This window comes from Uloborus diversus, chromosome 3, assembly GCF_026930045.1.
Source record: "Uloborus diversus isolate 005 chromosome 3, Udiv.v.3.1, whole genome shotgun sequence".
Classification (NCBI taxonomy): Eukaryota; Metazoa; Arthropoda; class Arachnida; order Araneae; family Uloboridae; genus Uloborus; species Uloborus diversus.
The window spans coordinates 151,863,223-151,886,218 of NC_072733.1; the positions used below are offsets into that span (position 1 = coordinate 151,863,223).

General features: G+C 32.0%; 1 protein-coding gene across 1 annotated transcript in view; it reads right to left on the bottom strand.

Annotated features, from left to right (window-relative positions):
* Nucleotides 1–22,996, bottom strand: part of LOC129218997 (uncharacterized) — an 82,545-nt gene that overhangs the window by 50,563 nt on the left and 8,986 nt on the right. Inside the window, exons 2-3 of the mRNA XM_054853315.1 lie at nucleotides 3,775–3,885; nucleotides 2,256–2,383 (exon numbers count right to left, since the gene is read on the bottom strand). Of these exons, the coding sequence (XP_054709290.1) occupies nucleotides 2,256–2,383; nucleotides 3,775–3,885 (239 nt within the window). The remainder of the gene's footprint in view (nucleotides 1–2,255; nucleotides 2,384–3,774; nucleotides 3,886–22,996) is intronic.

A 22,996-nucleotide genomic window follows, 5' to 3' on the forward strand; every position in this document is an offset into this window, starting at 1 on the left:
AAATAAATAAATAAATTTAAAAAAATGAAAAGTAAACTTTTTAAAAGTTGGTAAATGTTCTTCTTTAAAGCAAGAAAAAGCCACTTAACACTTATGACACATCTATTCGTTTTACGAATTAGAAAAACGCAAACACATTGATAACAGTAACAATAACAGTACAATTTATCTAAGTTTCATAAAAATAGTTCATAAAATCGAGCACCAACTGTACGTCATTTTAAATTTCGTACACATGTTTTGAAGTTAACTGTATCCTTTCTTCACTGCAAGATCACATACATACTACAGGCTGTGAAGAAAGATTTCCTAATACCTATGAAACACATGTATGTATTTTTAATATCACTTGACCTTTGAGTCAATTTTGCAAAATTTTGCTACATTTAGTAGCGTATCCATTGACGAAGAGATAATCACTTGCCATTCAGTTTTAATACGCTGTTATCATGTAATAAAATCTAATATTTTATTCATTGAGTTGTCTATTGCATTCAACAAAAATGATATTTTGGTCGTAAAAAGGAGGGGGAAAACATATCTAAATTTTATTAAAATTATACAGCGTTTTTAAAAATAGAGGGATGAGACAAATCTCCCTTGTGCCCCTTACCCAGTTTACGCCTATGACACTCATTGCTTTGAATGAGTTTTGAAACACTACTGTCATTAGTTTCGAATACCCTTTAAATAACTTGGTAATAATTAACGATTAATCACCCTCAAGAGTGGGGAATTGCGTGATTTATTTGTGCTGGGTACATTTTCTAAAAAATCTCTATCCCTGATCGACATTATGGTCTTAGTCAATTTCATAAAATAAGAGTGGATTTACACTTATTGCAACAGCAACGAAATAATTCTCCTGTAAACGAATTTTGCTTCGGATCTCAAAATAACATTTTTGCTTAATCAGCCCTAAATGACTTTACAGCGCACTCAATGAATCACAGCCATCTAAGTGAAAGTAAATTTTAATTGTGGTGTAAAATACGCCAGTAAGTCAGCGATTGGCAACACGAACGCATTCGAATTAAACTACTAAGATGCAACATTGTTAAAATTTCAGGATTTTTTTAATTGTAATTTTATTGTAAAAGGCGGTATTCATAGAACACAGAAAATTATACAGTAAATTGTACCGGAAATCTAGGAAAAAATAGTATTGCTGCGCCATTTGGTATACTACGCGATTGACCGTGCGCAGCTTTTATTCCGCCTTCCCCTCTCTTCTCTCGAATCTTAATTAGCCGCGTTCACAACACACTTTTGTACCTCGCAAATAACCGCTCCGGCTCCGAAAAAAAAAACCGGTTGAAAAATTCCCCGTTTACATATTAAAAGAAGTTATCTATTTTATTAGAGAAATCGGTTTTTACCCAGCATCCTTAGCTATACTCAACAAGTAGACAAACTTGCTTCGGGTAATGAATACTGGATAAAAACTCCGCATTACTCCAGAAGGGAGCAGGAGGGGAAAAAAAATCCGCATTTCCCTGGCAAATAACCGGAAAGCGGTGAAAAGCAGGTTATTTGCGGGGTCGAAACTGTCCATGGAAACGCGCCTAGTACAGTGGCGCCTATGCCCGAACAAAAGCCGCGTTCGCAACACCTTTTTCGACCCTGTAAATCCCTGCTCCGGCTCCGCAAAAAAGCGACTGAAAAATTCCCCGCTTCCATGTAAAAAGAGGTTTCCCATTGTACTAGAGAAAGCGGTTTTTACCCAGCATCCTTAGCGGTTAGTAGACGAACTTGTTTCGCGTAATGCATTCTGGGTAAAACTCCGCTTTTACTCCAGAAGGAAGCAGGAGGAGAAATATTCCACGTATACCCCGCAAATAACCGGAATGCGTTGAAAAGCAGGTTTTTTCCGGAGTCCAAAGTGTCTGTGAAAACGGCCCTAGAGAATATTCATTCGAACCCCACTTCTTGCATATCGCTCTCTTTATTCAGCGCAGGATAGCCATTTATCATTTCTTACTGTAAAAGTTAACAGTAACAGTTTACAGTAAAAAGTTCTGACAACAACGATGACAGTACTTTTTACTATAAAATTTCAAAAAAAAAAAAAAAACATTGAATGCATAAATCAATGCAGACAATCTACGATTAACTTTTCGTCGCTGTCGCAATTGGTGTGAATCCACTTTTAAGTTCTGCACTATTCAGGATGTTAAAAGCAGAATTAAGACCCTGAATTGTAACTGTTATTTCATATTATTGCATTGAATTCCTTTGAGAAATTTGAGACCCACTTGGAGAAAAGTTTTGTTTCCATCGTAATAAACTCCAAATATGTGAGAAGGAGTTCTTATTGGCTGCCATCCGCGAGTCGTCATTAGTAAAGATGTTTTCACGTTGCAGGTAAGATGCTTCGAGGGAGCTGTTTTGGCGATTCCTGGAAAATACTCAGTCTTAGTAATTTAGAGTTCAAAATTATTACTCATTTGAATAGTTTATACTATGTCAATAAATGCTTCTATAGTTAATATAAATTAACTAAATGTATTTAGTCAAATAAAACAATAATATAAAATATTAAATCATTACAAAATCAGAATGTTTTATCTGTACTTCTTAAATTCATGAAGTCAATAAAGTCGTAAAATACTTACTTATGCTTATTATTTAAATTGATTGAACTGTAAATAATATTAGTTGAAAGATAAAATCACTCACTTGGTATGGTCTTTGTTTATCACGTTCATCTTTTCTAATATTTGAAATTAGAAGAAAAAAATGTTAACTTACCGAACGTAGATACACATTTCATAACGTGAAAAATAACTTCCATGAGTATAACTATATGTGTTTTACGTCCGAACACTAACACTCATTTGCAATAATTGTGTAATATTACATTTATAGCGAAGAATAATGTTTTATATTATGAGTTTCACGTACATCAACATTAGCTTAGACCGCATTACACGACTAAATAAAAATGATATTGACTAGTATGCAAAAGGATTAAACTCTGAATTATGTAAGTTAGCTAGTTTAAACTAAGAATTTACATTTGAATAATAATGGTAAATGAAAAAAAAGAGTATCTTTTGGGTGAAAAATTAAAGGAACGATAATTTAAATACTTTTTACCGTTTAATGTAATGGGTAGTAGTCATTAATATATTACGATTGAACTATGCTTAAAGCTTCTCGCATACCCTATATCGTGAACATTTTAACAGATTTTGATTTAAATCAACCATTTTGGAACGTTATAAGGAACTAAAAGTTCATTTCGAACTGTCAGAAAAGTATTTAAATGACCTTGCGAATGCAGTTATAACAAAAACTTTCAGAAAATCCAAGATAAATCGAATATATATTTATGCATTTTTTTTTTCTCTTGGAAAAGTTTCTTACTTTTTGAACGAGAGAGTAAGAATTTAGGTAGTAACTGAAATTTATAGCTCGGAAAGGTTCTAGAATAATAAATATCAGTAAACGTCACTGTTAGCTTTAAACCTATCAACATAGAAGTTCTCAAGCGTGGCAGGTTTTTCTTTCTTATTGTAGCATTCAACGTTTTATTGGTATAAATTGAGCAAAGATAAGAATGTTGCAATCAAGAAAGTGGCTGTCGCAATCGAATCAGGACAACTCTGAAGCACAAATCACGCTGAAGGATAGTGATCTTTTCATATTTGTTATATGATTTCTGAAGCAGCCATTAATTTTTTAATACTCTTCTATGATTTCAATAATTTGCACTCTATGTTCAAATCTTGCTAGCTACTTTTATGACAATGATAGACATCAAGCATTTACCAGATACGGTTAAATGGGCTCCAGGGTAAACCAGTTGTCCAGTCATTGGCAGGAAAACAAGAGGGATTCGTTCTACAGCAAAAGGCCTGACAAACATCGCTATGGGGCATTCTGTAACGATATAAAATAAATTTAAAATTCATTAGTAGGTATATATCCAGTCTATAAATTTATCTGTATATAAAGTATAACTTTGAGCAATATACGTATGAAGAATGAATACTTATTCTGCCGTGGGGAGGCAAACCCCTACTAACAATTGGGAACTGTTGAAAATTGACGTTTTTTCATGCTTTATTTTCAGAAGAAGTCAAACAAGCAAACTTTTATGATAAAGCTAACGTACAATAGATGACAAAAAATGCGAAAAAATGAAAAATTTGCAGTTGTTGCCCTTTTTCTTCTCACGTCATTTTCCCCTTCAAGTACACATTGCATGAACATAAGCGTATTTTACTCCTTATGGACCATAGGAATGATAGGATAGACATATGTGTGCCTAAGTTAAAATTTATTTCATAGGCCATCGAGTATAGATAATTTAGAAGTTATAATACTTTTACATTATTGATATTCACAATCTGAATAGTATAAGAAAAGAAAAAATTTGCTTAAAATTACATTGTAATTTATTTTAAAACAAAAGAAATACATTGGCTGAAGAAACCGCAATAATACTGTCATGCTGTTACTTTTATTCAAGAGTTTTTTAAAATTGAAGATTAAACATAAGTTATATTATTAATTAGCTGAATAATAAATGAACCAAATTTTGGAAAATTATCGCTGTTTTGCATCTAAAATGAACCATATAGGTACGTATGCTTCATCCATTTACACAAAAACTACTGAACCGCTTTTCACAAAACTTGACGGACATTTGACTTTACGTCACCACTTAATAGTTTTATGTATGAAAATTCTCATACTCAATCTCAAAGTTTATTGTTCTTTCAGAGTTAAACCTACAATTAACGTACAAATACGTACAGCTTCAAGGAAGTATTTATTTAGTTCACTCTTAAGTAAGCTACTGGTATCCATTTTTCATAGCTCAAGTTTAATGCGTTTAAAATGTGCTCTCCGGAAATTTTGAAAGCTAGTTAGTTTTACTCATCAATATTGTGTTTTCGAAATTAGTTTGTATTTTTACACATAATAAATTCGATTTAAAGCAGAAGTTCTAGCTGAAGTTTCAAAGCTTTGTTACTTTATGCCTGAAAGCTTATGTGGGCGTAGAAAAATTACACGAAGTTTATTCCGTTGAATGGAGTGAGTTTGTGACAGCCGGGATGAGATTATGTCACATCATTTGTGCCAATGTCGATACAAATATAGTGCGGCTCTGGTAAGTTGAACTATGACCTCGAAAATATTTACCTTTTTGGGGGAGTTTAGTTTAAAAGGGACGTGTTATTGTTGCGGATTTGAGTTGGAATGCGCTTGTAGAATTACTACAAAGTAATCCATCCCAACTCAGCGCCAATTACACTCCCTATTGCTCCAAAAAGAGGTAAACATTGTCAAGGTCACAGCTCAAATGATCCGAGCCCACTACAGGTTAAATTAAGTTACACGAATGATCTCAATTCAAACATACTATTTGTTATAAAAACATCATCCCATCTCTTATACACTCCTGTTTGTGAAAATTGCAATACCACGAAGGTCTTACGCGAGTGAGCTGAAAATTGCAGGAAATGTAGAGTAAAGCATGATATGCAAATGATTAGAATTGCAGACTGGTAGCGCATGCGTATGCTGAGCAGCGCCCTCTGAACGGCGGATCGAACCGAATATAAATAGACGGCTGTAGCGAGGCGTGTATGATTATCGGTGGTTATATGCTAGAGTAAACGTTAACTGAAATCTTTACTATGCCTCTTCGACGAAAGAAAGCGAAATTTGAGCAAATTTCGGAGTTTGAACGGGGCAGAATCGTCGGCATTCGTAAAGCTGGATTATCTTATCGTGCTATAGTCGCTCGTGTGCAGCGTAACAGCAGCACAATCATGTGTGTTTGGAAGCAGTGGACGGACGAGGGTCGGATAGCTCGGAAATCTGGGAGTGGACCCCCGAAATGTGACGTCAACTCGCGATGACAGACCACCTGGTGCGTATGGCACTGACGGACCGCACAGCTTCTGCTAGGCAATTGGAAGCACAGTGGTCAACAGCTACAGGTGTGTCATTGTGTGCTTCATCACTTCGGAGACGTCTGCTGCAGCGTGGGCTGAGCGCAAGGATTTCTTTATACAGGATTCCTCTCATGCAAAACCATCACCGCCTGCCGCTACAATGGGCCAATGTGCATAGGAGCTGGCGTGCTGATTGGCAGCAGGTCGTCTTTTCTGACGAATCCCGCTTCAATTTGTGGCATCATGATGGCCGAATTCGTGACAGGTGCTATGCCGGTGAACGGCACATTCCGGAGTGCATTATCGAACGCCACAGTGAACGAACACCCGGAGTTATGGTCTGGGGTGCCATAGCATATCATGGACGATCACAATGTGTGGGATTTCGTTGGGCGGCGTCTCGCTCGTGATCCTCGCCCTGTTGCTTCGACAGACGAACTTTGGTTGCGCATACAAACAATATGGAATACTCTTCCGCAGGCAGATATTCAAACTTTGTTTCAGTCCATGCCGAGTCGTGTAGCAGCCCTTATTGCGGCGCGTGGTGGCAACACAAAATACTAATTTCTATTTTTTTTATTGTTTGTTTAGTTTGAAAAATGTAATCATTTATTTGTACTATTACCACTCAACTGTGTATTAAATTTCATTCAAATATGATGCTTCCTTCATGTGTTGCAATTTTCACAAACAGGAGTGTAGTTACATGGCTGTAACACAATCTATTTGGCAAAACAAAAACCCCTGCTGTCACAAACTCATTCAATTCGACGGTAACACAGAAGCAATGAAATCGAAAGAGACAAAGAAAGGCAGTTAGCTCAAGTTGACAGCATATTGATATGAAATGACAGTAGTTCTCAAAAATCCTGTTTTGGTACCACATGAGGCCAAAAAATGACGCAAGCTAAAACGGATAAAATACATTAATTTTTTCTTACATAATGAGATTAATTATTGAAAACCGTGCATACAAAAATGATCGTTTCACATTAAACCATTAAAGTGGGTTGTAAAACTGCATGAAAGTACCACGTAGTATGAACTACAAAAGTATTTTTTATGAAAACTTGGTTGTTTACTGAGAGCTAGGGTCGTTGGAGTAAAATAAAGCAGAATTTCAATGTTTCCAACTTCAAATCATTTCCCTTTCTTTTGGCTGAATTGAGACGTACAATATTTTGCATTGTGTCAAAGACTACTTTCTCTCTCAGAGTAACGTCACGGAAAACTTGACTTTATGCTTTTAAGAAAAATGAAGTTTTCAAAAATGAGTATATTCATGCGTTCAAGTTTTCTTGAAACCTTTTGCGTTAAATATGACTTCCCATGTTTTCAAATAGTGTTTCTGAATTGTTTCTTACTCAAAAATGAGTACATATCTCGGTCAATACTCAATTTTGAAATTATTACATATTCAAGAATGAGAACAAATAACTCAAAAATGAGTTTATGCTGATTTGAGTGTTTAATGAGTATTTGAATGTTTCAAGTTTGAATACCACATAGTCGGAGCGATTTTTTACTCTGCGATATGTTTAAATTTCAGTACTTTTTCGTCATTTTAGAAATTGTTGTTTTTAGTGCATGACTGTTTGTAAGGGAATGGAATAGTGTTTCCTTTTACCAGAGACTAGACGGTAAGTGGAAAAGCTCTAAATAATCCCCCATCATGAGGGATTGTAGATGAGAGTGATTGAGGGTTGAAGCAGGTACATAATACACAATTCTGCAGTGCTAAGCACAAATGTGGTATCTACAGTCGAGCTCAAAAAGAGAAATTGATGATTAATATTTTACAACTCGTTTCTTTGATTGGTCACTTTATTAAACATTCAACTCGTGGTAGTCGTTTCGAAAAAACTTGAGCGTGTTTTTCGTAAAAGTCTTTATTTAAAAAAAATGAATGTAGTTAAGTCAATTTTTCTCTTCAATAACGCTTTTATCTACTACGTTAATTTCACCGTAAGTGACTATTACTAGTCATGTTTAAGGGTATCAGCACAGATACGACCAAAATAGCTTAGTAAAAACGTGCTCAATGTATTATTAAACGATACTGAAAAACATCTGCTTTACTTGAACTTAGCTGTCGCTTTATTTTGTTAAAACAAATCTATCAGAATTTGCCTTCTAAAAAGAACCATTTTCAAAATTTCTGTTCTCTATATTCAAAGAATGTGTTGAATTTTTTATACTATCATTTATAATGTGTTATTTTCTAGATTCATTTTTATCGAGCATGAACATAATTTTGACATCAGACTATACTTAAACAAAAAATATAATTGGCCGTAGAATAAAATGCTTTTCTTTTTGCAGAAAAAAATTAGATATGAATATTTTGCATGCATTTCATTTTTAAAAATTTGCATTTTGAATAAAAATTTAAATAGAAAAAGCTGAATATTTACTTGGACATCTGTAGAAAGTTGTATGTATTAGTTTTTTATTATTGACCTTATCAACTATACTCAGTTAATAGGTAAATTATACTTAAGTAGGTCTGTTACAATAAACTGCTACGTTATTAAATATGCTGCTTTACTAAGGTATAAAAGTTGTATCTACATAATTACCAAGGAAAAAAACGGGTAACTGCGCAGATACCACTTTAAAGGCTTAGTATTTGTCACTTACGGGTTCAAAATGCCGTAGCAAAACTAAGCAAAATGTGCAGATACCACTTTTTTCCCCTAAAGCATTAATATTTCGCGTTTACAAATCGCCAAAAAACTTGAGATTTGGGTAAACGAAATTACGAATGACTACCCGGTGACAATAACTAAATTTTGATAAAATGTGCAGACACCACATCTGTGATTAGCACGGCAGAATTAATTTAGAAGCTTAAGATGTTCTACACCAACAAAAGTCAATCGGCGGCATCAAGGCCGCATGCGACCCACTGAATCTCTAAATGTAATCTGAAATCATTGGAAAAAGAAAAATCACACAAAAATTAAGTTACGAGACAGAGTACAATATTTATAGGGTAGATGAAATTCATTAATAAATGTTTTTTTCAGTAATCTTCCACATAACAAGTTGAATTAGTTGAAGCCTGTTACTTCACATTTGTAGACCTACTAGGGAGTAAAAAGTAGAATTACTAAAACCTGAAAAAAAAAACTTTTTTTTAGTGTTATCTTCAAACGATGATGACGTATACACAATTGTTTGAAAACGCGCAGAGCTCAAAAATGTCTTCTATATGTTACCTAGACTTCACTCAGGAAAACATTTGTTTTAAAAAATTACCATTTTGAGCTCCGCGCATCCGTTACATCTCTTTACCCCAACTAACCGTACCTAGTCATATTGATTTTGACAAAATGCACTTTCGTTGATAATGTTTCTCGAGTTTTCACTAGATATTTACGCACAATTATGCTTCATGAAAATCGACTGTTTAAGTTTGGTGATTAAATTAATCAATTTAGTCCTTTTTTAGTTTAGTTAAAACTTCTGATTCATTCTAAAAATTGCTTTCTTTCGTGTTGGATTTTATGTATTCATTTCCACACTTAAAAATTAAATAATTTATTATCCTTGGATTGTTTTTTGCTAAGTTGAAATCTGTAAAACAAGAAGTGAAGAAAATAATTCGCCAAATCATTTAAGGATAATTTAATATCGTTAGTTTTTTTATGAATAAAATTGAAGGCCAAAGAAATCAGTGTTTAATGCATCAAAAGAGTAAAAAAAATGAGTTCTGCAATATTTTAATTCCCTGAAATATAATTTATTTTCGCAGATAAAAAATATCGTTTTGTGTTATTGTTACGGTTAAGGCTTCTTTGCTCTTTTTTGCCAACGTTAGTAAAAAAAAAAATATTGCTCTTTACTTTTATTCATATTTTAACGTTTTTCATTTTACACTTGATTTATTATTTTACAACATGTGCCACATTGTTTTTTAAGCTAAGATTAAAAGTTTTTTTCCCGTTTTTTATACCGTCCGCAATACTGCTGCGTATGCTTCCTTACAAGTAATAAAATTTTGTCTTTGTTGTTTTACTTTTCTACTTTTATTGAATTATAGCGGAACTATAACTAAACTTAAAAATCCATGAAAGATCTTTTGCATGCACTTAACTTCGGTTTTGTTCTTACTGATTATACTTTATATTATCGGTATTTCCGTAGAAATAACGAAAGCATTTTGATTTAATTTATTTTAACGCAACACTGAATTATTATCAAACTGTTTTTTTTAAAGGTTTTAGCTAAATTTAGTTCGTATAATTAGGCTAATAACTTGTTCTAGCTAAAATAGTCGAGTTCTGACGTATAAAAGTATTGACTTACATTAAAGTAATTATGCGATGAGTTTCTGAACTTATTGATCAGATAAAGTATTGAAAACGCTGGAGAAAGTTAGTTCATAATTATTACTTGTTCGTTTACAATGAAAAACAGTCATTTTTGCTTTATTTTCATATTATTGATTGGCTAAAACTTTCCAATATTACCCGTTATCATCCAGTAAGCAGTGACATTTTAATATTTACTCCAAGGCATTATTTAATTAAACCAGTTCTAATCGTTAATTTTCCTCTTCTTTCATTGAAGCTGATGCTTTTTTTCCCCCTCAAAGAATCACTTATTGACTGTACATGAAAAACACAGAGAAATCCAGTTAATTTATTTCCTAAATTAATGGCATACCGAGTATTTAAAGAATCTTAGAGATTTGTGGTTCATAATTGCAGTTCATTGAACCGATTGATAAGATCAATAATGCAATACACAGTGTCCTAGTAAATTGTCGTTATGATAAACGATCAGCGCAACACATTTTCCCCCCCTTTCGCGACCACCTTACAACAGGTTCCGGCGACTTTAGCGGAAAGTAGATATTTTTGCTAGTTCCATCAAGCCATTGTTTCAGCTTAAAAACTTTTGAGTTACTCAATAGCATTTTTCACAGCCCTTACTGACACTTAAATCATGAAAAAGAAACGATGTGGTTACAAATGGAAAGTTTTTTTTTCTGTGGTGTTTGTTCTCTTTTGTTTTATATTATCATGAAAGAAAAAAAAAATCAAACATGCTTCCTTGTCACGTGGTAAATAAAAAATGCTTCAAGTTGCGTTATCTTTTCTTTTGATCTTAGGTGTTAACTTAGGTGTTAAAAATTGTTTTAGTGAAAAACAAAACGTGTAAAAACGTTCAGTTCATAAGTTTATTTTTCACATAGATAAATTCCAAATTCGACCAAGGTGTTGTTTTTCTTGTCTAACATTATTAACGTTTAAGGCCAAGGTTAAACGGAAAGGCGTTCATTCCACGAAGCCTGATTATCATGTAAAAGTCCCCCCCCCCCCTTTTTTTAATGGGAAAATCCTTTGTGAAACACAACAATATCAGGAAATATGTAACGAATACAAACAATTTATCAATTTTTGCACTTCTAGGTCTTGCCCTTCAATTATTCATTCACTTACTAAATAAAACCATTGAAGTGACTTCTACGTATTTGTCACAATAGTTTTTTGTCTTAAGGGTAAGGATACACGTAAGATGAAATACTGATATAAAGTGCTGATACGACTTACATAGCAGAATAAAGGGTTTCGCATTTCCGTTAAAACAAATTTTCCCACTAAAACGCGTGTATTTATTTATTTATTTTTTTTTTTTAGAATCAAGTGTTTGAGTAATATAAAGGGAAGAGATTTTAATGGCACTTGCATTTCTGGAATGTTTTTTAGGTAGTTTTAAAAACTTTGTTTATGGTATTTTTTTCAAGGGTTCGGATTTTTTTGACGAACATTTGGACCTCTTTTTTTTTTTTGATCATTTTTCCATGAAATGTGAAAGTCTTTTAACGATTTTGCATTTCTTATTGAAACTCTTTAGAAAAGCACTCTCATGTAATCAAAAGAGCACAAGTCACAAAATCAAACATGGCTTTGAAGAAGAACAATAGTTTCTAAACACAAAGAAAACTGTCTTATCTTAACAAGAGATGCGGTGAGTTTTGAAATTGAATAAGAATTGTCAACAAGTGAGCCAATTTTCTCCAAATCTTTTTTTCCAATCACAACTGTAGGTGTCTAAAGAAGATTCTCCAGTTATAAATTTTCTCTTTCCGACAAGAGACATTGTTTCACAGTTAAAAATATCAAAAAAATCAATTAAATACCATTCTGCTGTCTTATAATCTTAAAAGTTCTGATGTTAGAAAAATTTGAGAGAAAATTATTTAATGTATCAGGTAGCACAATATTTTACGTTTTCTTTGGAAGTTTTTTGTTACTTTTATATCAATCTATACATATAATAAAAAAAGATGTGTGTGTGTGTGTGTGTGTGTGTGGCGCGCTTCCCGGGAAAACGGCAAGGCCTAGAAAGATGAAATTTGGTATACAGGTGTTGTTTTTTGCCGAAGATGTGCACCTCGGGCTTCGATTTTTGATATTTTAATTAGAAAAAAAGTTATTTAATGTTTTATGTGTTTTTTTGCACTTTTTAGTACTTTTTACCTCACAGACCCCGAAACCAATCGCACCACACAAATATTTTTTGTACTGTAATGTAAGAAGTTTAATTTTAAATATGATGAATGAAAAAAATTTGAAGACAGAGCAATTTTTGTATTTTTTACGAATTTTTGAAAAAATCTTTAATTTGCAGTTTTTCCCGGGTTTTATTTTTTTTCTAATATCATCCTGCAAAAAGTATCAAAGCCTCATTTCTAAAATTTAAGTTGGTTATAGTAAAAAACAGTTCGCCCTCTTCAGAAGAAAAAAGTTTTTAAGAATAAGCAATAGTTTTTTTTTGTACAATTTTTTTAAGCTGAACACATCATGTCTTTTCACGCATCGGTCGAAAAAAGGTTCTTCATTCCATTATGCCTGTGACGTCACTACTTGGATTTCGATTCGATATTTACGACAGAATCTTAATCGCAAACAGTTATTATTTTTTTTTTTTTTACTATATAGCTTACTTCTACATTTTATGACGTGATGACCACGTGTTTTTCCGGCAGCGCTTGATTTTTTTTTTGTTTCCTTTTTTTGTTTTATTTAGGGATTGCATTTATTTCTTTTTCCATCCCCCCCACCCCCAAGCTGGACGTTTTTGCTGTATCTATAAAAAGAAACATTTCATAGTTGTGCACATTTAATTCAATAAAAATAGCGAGATTTTCTTTTTCTTTGTCAAACGCTACTTTTTACACACTACGGGGAATTTTGGAGAAAACTTTTTTTTTTGCTCAACTTAAATAAAAAAAAGCGGTTTTTTTGAGTGATCTTTGTTTTTATTATGAAATGGGCGGGCAGGTTAAAATAAATAGAGGTGGATCGTCAAGGTAGATAGCCGCCGAAGGCGGCAATCTTGGCATAAAAATGTGAATTGCACAAAAAAAGATAGAGATGGATTGATTAATACTGCTGCCAAATTTATTTACACAGCCGCCGAAGGCGGCAAAACGCTAAGTAAAAAGGTAAAGTTAGCCAAACAGCCCGCCGTATGTGGCTGCTTGCATAAAAGGCGAATGGCGTAAGAAGGCGAACCAGCTGGTCGCCGCAGGCGGCTAGTCTTTAATAAAAAATGTATCAAATGTTTCCTAATTTTTTTTTTCTGCAATTCTGAACTCGGGGAAAAAAAGTTTTGCTTTTTGTTGGTATTTTCGTTTAATCATTACAGCACTTTAAGGGCATCTTCAGGAATTTTTCAAGATGTTAAACAATTCAGCAGTCGGAGTTGATTGAATTCTGTCGAAGATTGTTAATTTTCGCTACAAAAACTTTTGCAACGACATTTATAGTGAGTTTATGAAATATTCAAAGCTTATCGAAGTTTTGCTAGCGTTTTGTATGGCTTATTATTATTTTTTAAAAGCGCATTAAAAAGTGTTAATTGATAATTTGTTCCTATATTTTCATAAAAGGACTTCCTGCAAATGTAAACTTAATATACAAATTACGCTTCACTTTTTACACGGTGTAAATTCACTGATACATGATTTTTAAGTTTTAGATACTCGAATCATCTATTGATAGTTGAATGAATGAATGACCAACGTTACGATGCACAAAGGTATTTATTCGTCAATCGTCATCAACTAATAAGTTGAACTTTATGCTGAAGGAGGACATGATTCTAAACTTCCCTCTGAAAAGAGCATTTCGGTATGTCTTTTATTCACTGATTCTTTTTAGTATTCATTTGGATACCAAATGTTAGACAGCTCAATCTAAAAAAATACTGCAGTTAGGATAACATATTGACTTTAAAAAAATGCTATTTAATATCATAGAGTTGGAGATGAGATTCAAATCATGTATCAATAATAAAAATAAACTTTCATTCACTAGTTTTATAGCTAATGTGACTTTTTTGAAGTTACATACTTTCATTTTTTTAAAAATAATTTTACAATGAGTGCTGTTTTGGATTAAACGGACGATTAGCATATTTTTCTAAACTGAGATTTTATCTTCTTTAGAATGTTCACTATTAGTCTGTGTGCTATAAACATGGGCATGCAAAATAAAAATACTTAAAATTTAAAACAAAATTAATAAATAAAAATAAACTAATTTTAAATTAAAAAAAATCTTACTTCAGTTTATAATTTTTCGATACAAGTAGCACCCAGAAATATTTCTGGCTAATGCTTTACAAAGAACTGAAGATTTTTCTGTGTTTCAACAGACTCAATTGTTTTCATATTTAGCCAAAAAACATAAACAAAAATCGCAACATTGACTTATTTTTTGTGCTGAGATTAAATGTTTTCTGCTTTCGTAGACAAATTATGTTGTTGTTAGATTTTGGTAAAATATGAGAAAACGAAGATAAATAATTTTTTAGGATGGAGGCAAAAAAAACAATAAACCTTGAAGTTTTGTTTGCTTTATTCTTAAATTTATAATTGATTAATGTGTATCACCCTATTCAAGAACAGAGTTTATTTCACTATCGACTTAAAACATTAACGCTTCAAATTTTCAGCAATTCAAGTTCTTTAGAGAATATAAGATATCGATGAGCAATGAGTGGCTAAAGGATAACAGTTTAAAATGTTTGGAATCTCGGATAAAATAATTACATTAGACTTGAAAAAGAAAAAAAAATCCTATACCTTATGTTAAAGGGACTCGAGCTTAGATATTCATCCGAAAATAATTACGAGCTGAAAGCGAATAATTACGACGATGAAGTGTCGTTTTAACTGCGAAAGCTGAATGCAGATGGCGTTGATCACTTTTGGCTAGTGAAAGGTTGATGCAAGGTTCTTTTATTTTTAGCGAGGCAAAATTTGAACTCCTTTGAAAATAACAAAAACGCAGGATTGATTTTCTAGCCCTTTTCCTGCTCCTGTGATAGGCAACCTGTGCAAACAACCTAGGGCGGCAGATTTTAGAGACGACAAATTTCATGGTGGCAAAATTTAAAGCGGCAAAAGAAAGAAAAAAATAAAAAATAAAACTCAAATTTGTTCCTTAGATTTATTTTCTTGTTAGATTGCTCAATGATTTAAAAAGGGGCGACAGTGGTCAACTTTACCTAGGCCGACAAAACTACAAGAGCCAGCCATGTGGCGCAACCAGAAAAAAAGTTCTAAGCAGGGGAGGGGAGGGGGCACATAAAAAAAGAAAAAATTTGATCTGACAAGGAAGGAAGGGGGGGGGGCGGTCAGGGGGAGAGGAAATTTGTTGAAACTTGCAGTTTTAAAAACGTAATTTTAGACTTTCTTGGCTGATTTTTGGGGGAAAAGAGGTACAGCGGAAGGTATTGTGCGGAAAGGTACTAGGAAAGGAAAAATTTCTAAATATTGAAGCCTTAAAGACGCGATTACAGGAATTAGGGAAATTTATAGGACGCGATCATCTTTTTAAAAGAAATTAAGGTTTTCCTCCAACATTATAATTTTTTCCTTTTAAAATAAATTTGTTTTACCAGGACGTGTTCTTTTTTTTCTCTTTAACAGTAAGGAATGGCTTTGAAAAGCACTAAACGTGCCACTCAGCATTCTGGGGGGGGGGGACATCTGGACCCCCCTCTGGTGGCGCCACTGAGCCGGGATTGTCTAAGACCACTCATTTGCTGCACATTGACGAATTCATTGTCGTTTGACACAAATTTTAGCAATAGCTGTACATTTGCTTGCATAGGCCGCGAAAATGCAATTATTTACATTTCATTCATCATTTCTCTGTTTTCAGAAATAATTTAAAATGAGGCTGAACACTTTGTGGCTTTTCAAAAGTTTTAATTTTGCCTAAGCTTTGAGTATGGTTGTGTTAGAGAGAAGATAGTAAATGTTGTGAACGCGAAATGAGGAATAATAGTTGTATATGCGTTTTTCGAAGCTACAAGTTTTTACGTGAGAAATTATTTAACAAAAATGGCAAAATCCTTTTGTCCAAATGTCTACAAAAATAATTAATGTTTGCGCCTTAAAAAAAAAAAAAAAAAAAAAAAAGGAAACTTTTCACTTTTTTTATGGGGCAAAGTGAAAAATTAAATATTTTATATTTCTATTCAATTAATTGATAAATAAAATATCTATAAAAATATAAAAAATAACAAAAAAAACATTTTTGATCAAATAAATCATTAAATAAACGGTTAAATCAATAAATGAAGCGATAATGAATCAATAAATGAATAATTTAATTAATTAATTAATATATGAAGAAAAAATAGAAAATAAGAGAACAAATGAATACATTAGTGAATTACTAAATGAAGAAATCTAAATTAATTACGTAATGAATGAATATATGCGAGATTTAGTAAATGATTGCGTGAGTAAACGAAATAATCTATTTCACTTTGCCTCGCATGAAATTTGTACAAAATATTCAAAATACAAATCAGCTTAATGTTAACTAATTAGATACTGTACTGAATGTTAAAAGGTCCCAATTAATATTTTAAATGTTAATAACAATAACTTTATCATTGAAGAACATCAAAATAATTTTTGACTTACAACAAAATGTTACAATATGAGTCTCAATTTTTGAAAGAAGCCTATGTTGTCATACGCTTTAATTTTTTTCCTGACTGGAATAGACTACATGTGCCACTACATAACTAAAATATTACCAGATTGATGGAACTATAAGCAGATTAAATATTTCACTATTTCACTTTGCCGCACATTCCCCTACATAAGTCTAACCGAAAACAATACTTCAGAAAGATCAAAAGTAAATAACTTATAAAAATCTTTTATAGAATTTGATACTGCGAAAGAAGACTTCAAAATGGCTCCAGATATACCCGAATAAAACCTGAAGATTGGAAAATTGATTCAAAGTTGGAAAAAAAAAAAAAAAAACACAAATTATTTTTTCATAATTTTTTTTCAAAGATGTAAAATTTGAGCGAAAATGAAGGTACTTTTGCAGTTCATGCAAACCACTCTAAATTCATTTCAGCTCCATATATTTAAAGATCCTTTCTAATGTAAGTTGCTATATTACTTAACTTTGTTCTGAACTGAAAAGTTCATACCAGCCCCAAAAATAAGAAAAATATAGCAATTTTATTGAAATTTGCATATTTTCTTCCGAAAACCCCACAATATTTCACGGTTAAATGCCCGTAAAATTTTAAAATACTGACATATAGCTTAGATTATAGTTCAAAACATAGCTAGCAATCTGAGAAACATTATTTCAAAAAATCATATTAAAACTCTTCAAGTTATGAGATTTGTCGTAAATGAAATTATCGAAAAAAATAGTTTACAGAAAACGCATTTAAAGATTTCTCTTATTTTAAATACGAATGTTTTTTACAATTTTTGAGGCTAAAATTTTCAATGTATGCTTATGAGTTCTTTGACTATATTTGTCAACATGTATACTTTTCTTAAAGCTTTTCTTTTTTCCTGGTTTTTGATTCTTTGGGGTTTTTAAGATCGATTTCCGGTTCTTACGATATTACTTATACGGTGTACTTAATTAGCTCTAACTTCGTTTCTAATCATCTTAAAAACAAAATTTAAACATTTTTGCAGTCCCAAAAATATATTCTCTAGAAATATTTAAAAAATATTTCTTGATAAAAATGGTCATTTTAAGGCAGGCAGATCCCTTAAAAAACGTTAATGAACTTACTTTTTAAGCACGATGTACTAGCCGCGTATAAAATTATGCTCCTTGGCTTTAGGTATTGTTAATGAACTAGAAAATCACCCGTCAAGGTATGACGGGTGAAAATTGCTTCTACATTTAAAGGAAGCAATTGCCGGTTTGGTGATATTTTGATAGTTGAAATTTAAACCTCAACTCCAGTGTATCAACCCTTAATTCCAGTAATAGCCAGCATTCATTGTTGACCACTTTTTCATTCTCCTAAAATGACAGTTTTACCAGTAAAAAGTTATAATACCGGAGCCAGTTCAGCCCCGTCAAAATAAAGCATTTCCCTGCATGCCAAACTTTATAAAAAAAATATTATCAAATTATCACGCCATGGAGCGAGTTTCATTGTTGATGACGTCAGGAGTGTCACTCTATAATTCGCTATTATATAGTATACGAGGATAACTGCAGACGCAAGGCTGTAGACAGGGTGGAAACCGTCGGGACAAATCCTCTCGCAAAATGTTTGGACACATACTTTTTAGATTCCGAATCACAATAATGTTGCCATTTAATTAGTCAGTAAAACCTTCCTTCCTAAAGTTTATTTTCCATACTTTTTTTATCCTATTCGTTTTATTCTGTCCATACGTTTTTATCCTCACTTGACCATTTTTATCCAATCAAATACTCTTAATCAGCTTGAAAATTTAAATTTTTTAAACCGCCTGCATAGACGGCTGGTACATCAAAAGGGTGGGGGATCAAAGCAGCTATTTTAAGTCTTCTTTAAAAAATCAAAAACATCCGACCTAAATAAAGGATGTCTGATATCTGATTAAAATTTTTTAAAATCAATTTTTATTTTTTTTCCAAAGAAGTCCTAATTTTTTTACATCTTGGTCCATTGCGGAATGTTGATGATCCTCATTACGAATAACATTTTCAAAAAAATGGAGAGAGAGAGAGAGAGAGACATTTTTAAAACTTAAATAAGAGACGTAACTGATTTACGTGATTAAAACTATCATTTTTAATCGAATATACTTTTGATTAAACGCTTGATTTTTGTAGATTTTTCATAAATTAATGCATAAAGTTTTTGTATATTTTGGTGCAAAATATTTTACCAACTAGTTAATGCATTTGTAGCCTTTAAGAATATCAATTTATTTTTTGAGGTGGCTATTGTAGATTAATTGTGATTCTTTTCTTCTATCCCCGAAAATTATTCTAAAAACCCCCATCGCATGCATTTGTAATTGTAAACATGTAATAAACACTGTATGATATATTATAGACCGTATTATTGAAAGCAGTCCTCTTATTTTGTTGAGTCGGATAGTCATGTGATAGTGATAGACATCTTATATAAAAATATCATTTTTCCCTGATGAATAATTCTGGTGTAATATAAATTAATTATCAAACATTAAAGAACTAATTAATTAATTAAAGTAATTATTTGATACTCATTTTTTAATCCCATTTTAGTTTAATTTTTGCAAACAACTCAATAAACATAATTTTTAAACGCTATTTCCCCCCTGGATTACGTGTCCGAAACCACCTTTGCCTCCGACACGCAGAGATTTAGGGAACCAAAAACAAATTGAAGAATTAGAAAAAGTTTTTGACCCATCTTCCTGGTAAATGGCTGGAAATAGCCTGGAATAAACTGTAAAATTCAGAAATTAGTTTATTTACCATGCAGGGTAGACCGGGGCACATTTACAGGGATTTTTTTTCAATGAATTTTCTAATTTTTATGTTTGAACCTAGGAAAGTTTAAACATTGTGGTTTTATGAAGCATTTAATAAAGTCAAAATTTGTATATTTAGTTATTGCCCAGCTTGTGTTTTTAACCGTTAAAAAAATTTTTTTTTGAGTCCAAGTCGGTGCATCGAGTAGGATACGTTCACGCATATTAAAAATAACACCAAATAGTAAGTGAAATAGATATTTAACCAAATTTAAATATTTTATTTATCATAAAACACTTTAAAAATAAGAAAAATCACAAATAATTAATTAAGGATCATTTTATAGGCTAAACTAAAATCATAGGACTTATTGCTAATTAAAAACAAAAACTATTTAGTCATCTTCTTCATCACTGTTAGATTTTACTAAAACAAATAAAGTATTTCTTTTCGCATACTTGTCATGGGACTGCGTTTTGAAATCTAAGACGTTGAACCATGTCTTGTCCTTTTTTCGATTGTTTGTGTTCTTTCAAATAATAGATGCAAGCGCAATTCTCTATTTTGTAAACAGACTCGTTCATTAATTTCCTTTTTACAGAGTGTACCAACGTTTCCCTGTCGCAGGTTTCAGTTTCATACTCTTTTCTTTGATATATTCTATTTCTGCTTCAATAGAAACTTGTAAATTTTAAAGTAATTTCTCCTTTTTGTTTTGTTCTGCCCATTTTGTTACTTTTCTTTGTAGCTTCTAACTGCTCGTATTTGAGGACTTCTTTAATCGGAGTATCAGTTAGGAATGTGAGCATCCTCTTTTTTTTCTTTTCCTGGTCCTAAGCGTTGATCCTACTTTTTCAAATGGTCTCAGTTGGGGTAGTCCATATGCAATGATGTGGAAGGCTTACTGAAAAAAGTACTTGGATTATTGATAAGCCTTTTCATCGTTTTGACATCTAACGTGGTTCTATTTGAACGTAATGTCTTACCATCTTTAAAATAAAGAAAATGTATCAGAATTTGAATAGTGTATAAAGTTATAGCTGAACAAGTATGAAGACATCACTCTATGATTGCAAGCTGTAAGATACGAATCTTTTTCTTAATTAAAAATGAATGGTTATTTTTAAAATTAAATAACCTGAAAATACTAAAGGTTTGAAACAGTACAGAGCGAAAAAAGCTTCCGAGGCCCGTTTAGAAGTAAGACAATAGTAAGACACAGTAAGAACATGCGTAAACGCGTCCCGTCGGCAAGTTTGGATTTTTCTTTTTCTGTGCAAAAAAATTTAATAACTTTTCTGTCCATACAAATACAATTCTCAAAATAGTGTAAATTTCTGCAATTTTTATGTGTTTATTTGTTTTTAGCAAAGTATTATTCATTCACAGTACGCTTCAAAACGTTCATCATAAAATTTACTCGGCTTGGTAGAAAACAAATTTTCCTGTCCGCATGCTAAACCAAAGCTCGACTGATGCTCAAAAACTTGTGAGAATATTTGCTAGGCAGCAGCATCAATCTGCTATGACTGTTGGCTCTCCAGTTATAACTTGTTTTTGAAAAAGGGCTCTGCGTAAACGTACCCAATGCGTAAACGTGCCCCGATCTACCCTACTGTTTTTCTATGAATTTTCGTAAAAGTGTTAGATTCATGAAGATATAAGCATTTCTTTCAAAAATAAATTTCCCTCGCTCATCACGAGTTTTCTGTCAAACTTTACCTAACTTTCAGAAAACATGATAGCGTACAAGAGAAAAGTTACATTGAAATTTAAAATAACAATATTGAAAATTGGATAAAATATGAATATTGAAAACATTAAATTTGCACTGCGTAATGCGCGAAACATAGCAATTTATAACTTTCAAAATTTCGCAGCCAAGTACAAATGGCAACTAATAAATAAATAAATGAATAAGTATATTCAGTTGAATATTATAAGTACTTAAAAGGATATCGGCGGTCTAATGAGTTGTATTTCAGTAGTTATCGATTTGAAAATTGGCAACACTAGCTTCCAACCTTTAGTGTTGCCACGCTGTAATTTTAGACCAGGGCAGATAATTTAAAATCACAGAAAAATTAAATACAGAATTCTGACACCGTGAAGGGTATTAAATCTTGTATAAAAAAGGGAAAAATTCGTGCTTAAGCGAATTCGTTGGGTAAGGGTGAAGGGGTGGATTTTAGGGGTCGTTTTTTTTTTCATTTACGGCAAAACTATTGGTTTTATCAAAAAAAAAGTTGAATGTAAAAGTTGTAGATAATAAAAAAACCTAAAACTTTTACATTTAAATTTATTTAGAAAAATACGAACTTCACAGAAAAAAAAAAGATTTTTCGGATTTTGATTTTTTCTATTACAAAAATTGTTCGAATTGCATGAAATTTGGTGAAAAGTTTGCTTTTAGTGTCTTAAATAAACCGAAATTTTTTTGAAAAAAATATTAATTTTTTTTATTTTATTTTAATTTTCAATCGAAAAACAGACCTAATATTCAATCAAATTTTCTACGTTAAAACCTAAGTTAATTCAACTTTAGTAGTGGTCTTTTTATTCGTTGAAAGAACTTTCCCTATGGTGAAAAAAAATGTTTCTGTGGAAAAATTATTCAGAAAATGGAAAAAACTAAATAATGTCCTTTTTCGATTTTCATTTTTTCATTATTTTTTTAGTTGAAGATTATTAACTTAAAATTTTTCTTCTCAATGGAAATTTTCAAAAATCTCGAGAATCTGTTTTTTTGAAAGGTATAATAGGTACACATTTCTCAAAGCAGACTTCTACAAAGGACTGAGGGGGGGGCGGTCAGGGGCGGAGTCGACTCTTTTCGGAGCAGCTGCCGAAACCGTTAAACAGTCTCAAAAGAACAGTCTTGTGAGTAGCATCATTTTATTTTGGAAACCACGTGGCGTTTAAAATATTGTGTTGAAGGTTACTGAATAAAGTTTGTGCAAGTGCGGATTGTTTTTCGTTTAATTATATTAAGGTAACATTGAACAATTAAATTTTATCTATGCAATGAAATATAACTTACTTTAAACTATCGTCGTATTAAACGAACTAACCAAAACAAATTGAAACGAGTTATTAAAATGAAAGTTAATACTGGCGATTTAATCATCAATTGCTTTGTTTATTTATTTATTATTATTTTTTTAACAATTATATTAGTAGAGTAATAAAAATATTGCAAAGTAATTGAAATCAAATTTTCTACAGTTCTATTCATTTTAAATTTATTTTTCATTCTTTGTAAAAAAAATTATTTAAATGAAATTAATGTTTTCAATTAAAAAAAAAAAAACGCGTGAA